This window comes from Emiliania huxleyi (genome assembly GCF_000372725.1).
Source record: "Emiliania huxleyi CCMP1516 unplaced genomic scaffold EMIHUscaffold_306, whole genome shotgun sequence".
In the NCBI taxonomy this organism is placed as follows: domain Eukaryota; phylum Haptophyta; order Isochrysidales; family Noelaerhabdaceae; genus Emiliania; species Emiliania huxleyi.
This window is the reverse complement of record NW_005199722.1, coordinates 113,525-122,353: the sequence shown is the minus strand read 5'-3', so window position 1 is coordinate 122,353 and position 8,829 is coordinate 113,525. Positions and strand designations below refer to the sequence as shown.

At 62.9% G+C, this 8,829-nt stretch overlaps 2 protein-coding genes across 2 annotated transcripts; both read right to left on the bottom strand.

The window, feature by feature from the left end:
* Positions 1–406: 406 nt before the first annotated feature.
* On the bottom strand, positions 407–2,212 carry EMIHUDRAFT_116757 (hypothetical protein; the record flags this gene model as incomplete). The annotated part of the gene is made up of 1 exon (XM_005774851.1): positions 407–2,212. The coding sequence occupies one exon, from the start codon at positions 2,210–2,212 to the stop codon at positions 407–409; it is 1,806 nt and encodes a 601-aa protein (XP_005774908.1).
* A 4,738-nt stretch (positions 2,213–6,950) lies between these two features.
* On the bottom strand, positions 6,951–8,634 carry EMIHUDRAFT_240351 (hypothetical protein; the record flags this gene model as incomplete). The annotated part of the gene is made up of 5 exons (XM_005774850.1): positions 6,951–7,070; positions 7,140–7,181; positions 7,360–7,515; positions 7,909–8,043; positions 8,149–8,634. The coding sequence occupies 5 exons, from the start codon at positions 8,632–8,634 to the stop codon at positions 6,951–6,953; spliced, it is 939 nt and encodes a 312-aa protein (XP_005774907.1).
* Between the last annotated feature and the right edge of the window lie 195 nt (positions 8,635–8,829).

The following is an 8,829-nucleotide window of genomic DNA, read 5'->3' as shown; positions in this document are numbered from 1 at the left end:
CGTTCCGGGCCCCAAATACTGTGTGTGTGTGTGTGTGTGTGTGTGTGTGTGTGTGTGTGTGTGTGTGTGTGTGTGTGTGTGTGTGTGTGTGTGTGTGTGTGTGTGTGTGTGTGTGTGTGTGTGTGTGTGTGTCCACTTCGTTTGCCACGATCGGCGCACGACGAGCCGGTTTGCAGACACTTACAGAACTTCACTCTTTTCCACTGCGGCGGCCACTTCAAACTCAGAAACTCTCTCTCTCTGTCACTCCACACCACCCAGACGGCTAGTGCTAGTCCCCCATCGGGAGGACGACCCCCCGGCTAGTCGCCGACCACACCCACGAAGAACCCGGCACAAAGATCGCAAGGGCGGGGACCTGTTCCTTTTTACCCATCTCACAGTAGAGGTGTCCGTTTTTATTTATTTATTCCACACCACCCACGGGCGCATCTCGCGCGCACTCCGCCATCGCAAGCGCCTGCCCAAACTCCGACTCGTTGGCCCGGCGCACGCTGATGCCATACGGCGCGAGGTACCGCCCCGCCCGCGTGAGCATCACCTCGCCGCTCGCCGCGTCCGTCAGCTTGCCCCCCACCTCGACGTGCGTCAGCTGGAACGGCAGGTACGCGCCCAGCTCCGTCACGAACTGCGCGAGCGAGGTGCCCAGCTGCTCGAACATGGTCCGCACCGCGGCGTCCAGCGGCCTCGACTGCATGGCCACGATCGCAGAGCGCTGCTCGGCCTTGCCCTCGATCCGCGCGCCACCGCGCGCCGCGAGCAGATGGAAGAAGGAGCGCTGCGTGCCCGCCATGCCCTGCGCCGCCCCGGCCACGCCGAGCGTGTCGTGTGTGGGCAGGGCCATGGCTGTCGTCGCGGCGGTAGCCCCAGCAGCAGCACCAGCGCCGACGCCTGCACTGGCACCCTCGACACTTCGGACAGATGGGGGTCTCGGCAGGCCGACGATCAGCTTACCCATCTCGAAGACGCCCCCACTGCACCGCTCGCCCCTCGCGTTGACTACCCCGCCAGCGAGGCCCGTGCCACATGACAAATAGAGCCCAATGGCCGTGGCATTCTCACCCTCGGCGCTGGCAAGGCCCTTGCTGCCCCAGAGCGCGGATGCGTCGCCGTCATTCACGAGAAACGTCTTTGCATCACCCGGTGCGACCATCGTCACTGCCGCCGTCGGCGCCCCATCAACGCGCGCCCCTTCAACACGCGCGGAGACGTGCCTCGCCACAAACCGCCACAACGCCTTCTCGAGCACTCTAAGGGTGGGTGCGGCGGCGGTCGGATCGCACCCGGCAAACGCGGGCGGCAGCCCACAGAGCTTGCCGTCGATCACGCATCCCGCCGCGGAGAGGCCGAGGCCGCACACTCGAATAGTGCCGCTGCCGCCGCCTGCTGCTGCTGCTGCGCTCTCGCTCTCGCCGTCCTTTGCAGCAGCAGCAGCAGCAGCAGCAGCAGCAGTTGCGGCTGCTGCTGCCGCCTTGCCTATCACCTCGATGGCCGCCTCACCCATGCAGCGCAGCGGCGCCTCGATGGTCGTCAACATCGCCGGATCCACATACTCCCGTGATCCCTCCTCCACCGGCACCGGCACCGCAGCAGCACACGCATCCGCATCCGCGAGACGCCCCGGCGCGCGCCACCAGCGCGTGACGTATGTGGCCAGCTCCGTGCCGTCAACGTCGACCGCCGCACACTTGACGTCAGACCGGCCATAGTCCACGCCGATATAGACGTCGCGGTCGGCAAGATTGCCGCTGGCGCCGGCTGCTGCTGCGGTGGAGTTGTCGTGTTTGCTGTGGGCCGCGGATGCTGGTATGAATGGCAGCGAGCGCATTACGGATGGCACGTCGTCCAGTTGCGCGCGACTCACCTTGAACTCCTGGCCGTATTGCTTCAGGTGCGCCGCAAGTTTTGGGTTGCTGTGAAAGAAGGCGCCAAATGCCTGGAACGTCTCATCAAACTCACAGACGAGGCTGACGTGCGCGGTGCCGATGATGGCCGCGGCAATGGTCACGGCTCGTGCTGTAAGCAATTCGAGTGCTCTCTCGCGCAGCGGCTGATTGGGCTTTGGGATACGCATTGCAAATGCATACGGCTCGAGAGGTGGTGGCCGCTGTGCAAGCAGCGTGATGCTCTCGCAGTTACATTCTGGGCAGGCTTGCAGTTTGAGCTCCACGGCTGACAGCGGCTCCATGACTTGATCGAAGGCGCCGACCATTTTTTGGCGCCGGGGGCCCGCCCAATTCGGTGGTTAGATCGAAGACACATACACCCAGCAAGACAAAGAAGGCCGTCGTTGGGAAAGGCAGTTCGCAACTAAACGGCCGAAGCGGGTATCACTCCAGTTCACGCCCGCCGACCCCGATGCACCTTATTACCCAAACCCCCTACCTGCAAGCCCACCGAGAGGGAGGGGTAGGGGTCAGCCTTGCTCAATTAAACACGAGTTCCACCGTAGGCGTAGCGCGCATAACTCTAAGCGCGCGTGTGTGCGACTGCAGGACTGCAGCGCTCACGCGGTCCCGGGCTCGGTCCTCCCACATTCTCTAAATGATGAGTCTCGCTCTCCCTTACACAATAAGGGGCCTCTGCGAAAAATGAAAAGCGGAGTACCTCAGAGAGAGATTTTTAGCAATACCAAACAACTCTAACACTCACACGTAATTTGTTGTTTGTTACCTCAGTGGGAGCGAACTCTGACGGAGAGGGAGGTTCCCCTTGTTTGTTTGCCCAATTCGGTGGTTCACGATCACACGTCGGGCTTTGCAGAGAACAAAGTCGGAGCACTTGGAGCACTTGGAGTGCAGTCATTAACTTCACATCCAGGGCCGGGGAGCTCAGAAGCGCACCCAGCGGGCCGGATGATCGGTATCGGGCTACGGGCTAGAGAGCCCTGACCCCTAGCTAGGGGGGGGGGTGCGCGTTCGCAGGGCAAGGGCCTTAAAGTAAACACAGTTCTCCGAGAGGGCTCCGTGTACCGGGTTTCCCCTTAACTGCAGAACGCCCCCTCTACTCGGAGCTAGTGGACACGGACACGACGACACCACCCGTCACGTACACACACGACTGTCTAACGTGTACACTGCCCGGCCTCGTCCCCCACCCTTCAGGGTGAATCTTCAGTCTGGTTCGGTCTCTTGCTCGCCTTTCGGGCGTCGCCCCACTGCCTCTGCAGTCGTTTCTGATGTCTCTTCCTCGGGGGCGGTCCCTCCGCCCCACCTCCGTCGGCTAGCCCCATTGGCCCCGAGGGAGCCGACAGCCCGGGTGGGGCCTCCCCGGGCGGGAGTGGCGGCATTGTGTCTCGTCGCCACCCCTCCCCGGGAGGTCGGGCCGGCTCTCCCTGGTCGGCGAATCGCGCCCGCACCCGCGGCCTCTCTATCGTTCTCGGCTCGCCCTCCCCCTCCGCCGGCTCCTCTCCAGGCTCGGGGAGGCGTGGCCCTCCCTGTCGAAGGTCGCGGTGGTCCGGTTGCCACTGCGACGGAGTACCTCAGTCTTTTTGCTTTGCATGCAGTGAACAAAGTCTTCTCCGCTGACACCCAGTTTGTTTCCACTCAGTGGAAAGAATCTGAATTGTAACGAGCCGTGTTGTATGTATGTATATCCCGCGCGCAGTCCGCAGAGGCCAGAGCTCTCGCCAATCGCGCTCGCGTCGATGTGGTGGGAGAGAATAGAAAAGAAAGGAGAATGCATTCGTGTGCGACCGTGTGTCACATGTCAGAAGTCTGTGAGGCAAGCGTGTCAGCGCGTCAATCAATCAAGCGGCAACACGCAAATGGGCCCGTCCGTCACGCACGCACGCACATTTGGACGGAAGCGAGCTGAGAGCACGGGGCTCTATTCGGTGCATGGTAGCTACGGAAATTTTTGTGTACACTGTCGGTGAATGGCATTTTTGTGTATTGACGTCGTGTCACGGTCTCTGCGGTCAGCGGGGACGGACGCCACCAAACTCGGCACAAGGCCCACCACGGACGAAGACTGCCATGCCATCGCTTCGTGACCTGGTCATCTCGCATCCTCGTGTCTGGCTCCTCTATGCGGTGGGTCTGTGCCTCTGTCTTCTCTGCATGCCCACGCACGTCTTCCTCGGCGCATCAATGGCATGGAGTGTCATTCTCTCGATCGTTTTTGGAGAGCAAATGTCCGGCGCCCAGCCTCGCGAGCCAGGAGCCGTTCAACACAACTCCGCTTCCCAGCGTGAAGTAATCGCAGCGACCGTCACCATCTGCCTTCTCATCAGCTACTATTCGACCCTCTACTTTCCCATGATGTTTGAGACGGGTCGTATCGTGGTGGACGCTTTGATGGAGCCAATGGCAAAGTGGTCGTGTTCGACTCAGGGCCGTGCGCCGAATGTCCTTCCGATAATGTTCGTCGGTCAATCGATTGGTGTCCTTGTTGCTATCGTCCCCATCTTCGTCCTTTTCTTTCCCGCAGTCTGGTACAAATCGTGGCTGGAATCGTGCCCGAAGAGCCTCTCGTACGGTGACAAGGTGAAGATGTGTCTGGCCATTGCATCCACGACGTGCATCCTTTCGGCTCTTCCGGCGGCCCCAGTCTACAGGGGCGGGGCGTGGGGGAGTCGCCTTGATAAGCCACCGGTTGGCTGGATGCAATTCGGGCTGATGCGTGAGCTGGATCTTGCTGCGTGAGCAGCAGTGTGGCTGGATCGTGGCGTGCTGGCGTGTGTGTGATGTGCACGGCTTTTTTCGCTTTACTGCCAATAAGTTTCCATGCGCCGCGCTGCGCCCAACCCCTCGTACTCCGCCAACCCTCATCCTCACACACCCGTCAACCCTTGCTCATGCTCTCGGGTCCTGAGGCGTGAGGGAGGCGGGAGGGTGTTGTGTAGAGGATGTAGAATGTAGAGCGCTGTAGAGCTGTAGAGTAGAGCTGGAGAGCGCTGTAGAGCTCTACATCCGGCCAGAGCGCTATACATCTCTACAGATCTACAGACAGCGCTCTACACTCTACACATTCTCTACACCCTCCCTCAGCTCGGGTCTCGCGCACGCTCTCGCCTCTCCGCTTGCAGTTGCACCTTTTTGCGCTTTGGAACCGCGTGGAAAGAACCGTCGAGAACACCGGCCTAAACATATAGCCTAATTGAGGGCCCATTTGCGTCTGATTGCTTGCAGGGTTTGCACCGAATGATCTAACCACTGTTGGAACCAAAATGTCGTCCGATTAAAAATGTGCCAAAATTCCGTCGACCCGGTTTGTGCTCTTGAGTCTTGTGGTACAGCGCTGGTAGATGATCTCTCGGAGAAGAGTCGGAGGGACCTTGGCGCCGGGGTCACGAGGAACTTACAAATCGTGGCCGGGGCGGGCCCTGCGACGGGAGCGGTGCAGAGGTGACACCAGCTGAATGATGAGGCTACTAGTATAGCGCGCATAATCAAGAGAGAGGAACACATCGAATGGCTGAGGAAGCTCTTCGCTGGGTGGAAGGATGCCCGGCCAGCCTTGAGGGAGTCGCGGAGGAGGAGGGATAACGGAGGCGAAGCAGGGGCGGGCCAACAGCCAGTGGGTGAGTGGGACGAACGAGGGCCGCGAGGGCGGCTCAAGCGGGAGGGAGCAGAGAACGCAGGGCAGACGACGGGGGAGAGTTGGAGCAGACGCGCAGGGCGAGACGAGGGAGCCAGGGAGCAGGACTTTGCGGAGATCAGCAGGAGGATGTACGAAGAGATTAGGAGCAACAGAGCTCCAAGTGCTCCAAGCAGGGACCCGCGAGGCGCGAGGGACCATGTGGAAGACGGCTAGAGTGCTAGTCCCCACATTTGGGAGGACGACCCCCCCGGCTAGTCGCGCGCTCGCGCCGACCATACACCCCGAGGCGTTACGGGCCCCGACACGCCCCACAAAAAGAACCCTGCAAGGACAGACCGCATTGGTACGCATGGGCGGGGGACTTGCTCCTTTTTAACCATCTCCTAGAAGTTGTGATGTGCACAGACTCGCGCTTGCTTTTTTTCGCTCCGATCCTGCGGATCTTCATGTAGTCGAGACCGGAGGGCTACGAAGCTCGAACGTCGAAGCCTTCACACTCCATCTCAAGCGCGGCTGCGGCGTGCGGGGCTGTGTGTCAGTCTGTTTTTCTTTCTTTCTTTATTTCTGCGGGCGGTTTTATGTAGAAGAAATCAATTACGCGGCCGCTAAGCCGCTAGCCCGCGGTGCCGGTGGGCTAGTGCCATTTCACTCTGACACGCTAATCTTGAAAACGTCTCCAACGGAGCTCCGTGTTGCATCCAGCGCCCTCCCCCGCGCTCCCTGCGGCCATGGCCGATGATCCTAGTATGAGAGGTCATCTGGCTACCGCGAGAGCGACCCAACTCGTCGACATCGTCCGATGATGGTGCCGCAAAGTCAGCCTTCGGAGGCTATCGTGGGGTCGAGCCGGCAGTAGCCGTGACATGTGGTTCCACCACCCCTCGTAGGCTTTGCCTCTGATCGCCACCGTTCCCAGGCTGCCTAACGGGATGGAAAGGAAGGCTCGGCGAGCGTATAGAAGCGTGCTCGACCTCGACGTGGCAACCTGCACGGCAGCGCTGGCGGGCGCGATGAGCGTCGTGCCACCTGACCCGAGACGGGTCGCAGGCGTCGTACTGAGCGCGTCGAGACCGTGTCCTGATGTGATCTGCACGGGTAAATCACGTCGGCGTCAAAGGAGCGACGTGCGACCTGTCAGAGCTTGATCTCCGATCTCAGCGGCGTCGAGTCGTCTCCGGCGCGCAACAAATGTACCTCCCCAGGACGCGCAGAGGCAGCTGCGACCCCGCCGAGTGGACGGCGGCACACCGCGCCACCTGCTGTGTGCCGCCGTCTACTCGGCGGGGTCGCAGCTGCTTCTGGAAGGCACCGAGAGGTACCTTTTTCGCGCAATGGTCAAAATCAAGGTTTTGTAACGCGAGCTGTGCCACAGTGAAATGGCACTAGCCGTGGCGATCGCGTCCCTTTCAGCCAAAATCGCAGCGCGCGCTCTCCCTCGCCTCGTGCGCCGCGAGGGCGGCGGCGCCCATCGGCGGCGTGGTTGGCTGCGAGATGCCGCGCGACCAGCTCGGCTCGCGCCCAAACACCTGGCGAGCGGAGTGGAGTCCGTCACGGCGAGGAGCGGCGCGACAAGTGGCTGGCTCGCTCCCAACCACCTCGGCGTGCATGGCCGGCGCCGCGAGGGCGACGGCGGCGTCCTCCGGCGGCACCTGCCGCAGGGGCGGGAAGGCGGCGGTGCGAGGCGGGACTGGAGGAGGGAGGGGCGGTGTCCGAGGCGGGGTGGAGAGGGAGGCGTGCCGCGGGCGAGGGGCGAGGAGAGAAGGTGGGCAGATGGGCGGAGGAACGCGCCTCGCTCCCCTCCGCCTCTCCGAGCACGCTGCGCCGGAAGGCGGGGTCCGCCCGACGGGCGAGCAGCGCCGCCATCTCTGCGTACGCCTCGCGCCTATTCGCGGCATCCTGGCGTGACGAGACGCTATCCACAGCAGCGCCCCTCTCCGCACTCCTCTCTCGCCGGTAAGCCCACGCCTCGCCCTTCGGCCAGAGCACACCTGCGCGGACACCGCGACCACGTCAGCCCTCTCCCCACCGCCGCCGCCCACGGCGCCTCGCCCTCTGCGCCGTGCTCATCCTGCACCACTCTCCTCTGCCACTGCACCACTCTCCTCTGCCCCTGCACCACTCTCCTCTGCCACTGCACCACTCTCCTCTGCCACTGCACCACTCTCCTCTGCCACTGCACCACTCTCCTCTGCCACTGCACCACTCTCCTCTGCCACTGCACTACTCTGCCGCGCGCCGTCGCCGACCGGACGGCCGACCTGCTCGGAGGAGGGGACGTGTCGGGGGCGTGTCGGGGACGTGTCGGGGACGTGTCGGGGGCGTGTGTCGAGGGCGGCCGACCTGCTTGGAGGAGGCACCTTCCACTTGCTCGAGCCAGTCCGCCAGCGAGAGGGTGAGAAAGTCGAGCCATTCTGAGTGACGCGTCCCGCCCGACCGGAGGGGGAGGGGGAAGGCGCCGAGCTCGGGCCGGGCGCGAAAGGCGAACTCGACGCCATCGGCCTGCCGGGCGAGCGACTTATCGTGGGCGGCGGAGGCGCGTTTTGACGGGCGTGGCTTTAGAGGTGGGTAGGAGGTGTCTCCGAGGTGTCTTGGAAGTGGCGACACCGGCCAGTCGCCCTCGGCCGCGGCAAAGACGGTCGCATCCACGGTGGCGCGGTCCACCATGCAAAAGATCCACGCGAGCCGCTCCGCCTTGGCGCCGATCAGGCCGGCGATCTCGCCGCGGTGCGATAAGGGCAGCGCGTAGCCCTGGAAGCCCTCGGTGCCATAGATGGAGTGGAAGAGCGCGGCGTTTGTGAGTCGCTCCGCCGCGCCCCAGGAGCGGAGGACGGACTGCACGCCGACGAGGTGCCTGTCAAAGTCCTCCTCCCCGTTGTGCGCGAGCGCCGCCGGCACATGCTCGCGCATTGCCGCGTGGAGCGTTGCGTCGGCGTCGGCCCAGGAGGAGCGCTGCTCCTGCGTCGCGTTAAGGAGGTTGCGGTACGGCTCGACAGCGTACGCCGGCTCGGTCGAGAGTCGCCGCTGACACAGGCGGGCAGCAGCCAGCGGCAGGGAGCGAGGCGACCGTCGTGCGAGCACAAACGCTGCCATGCTTGCTGCGAACCTGGCGAGGTACTCCCACGCCTCTCGGGTTCTAGTCTGGCCGAGTCAACCTGCGTTTCGTTTTTTCTCACACCACGTGCCTCTGGACCGCCGTTCTTGAGAAAGTGGGTGGGTGGGTAAACGCTTCGTAGGCCCCGGATGGTGAGTGGGTGGGTGGGTGGGTGGTGGGTGGGTGGTGGGTGG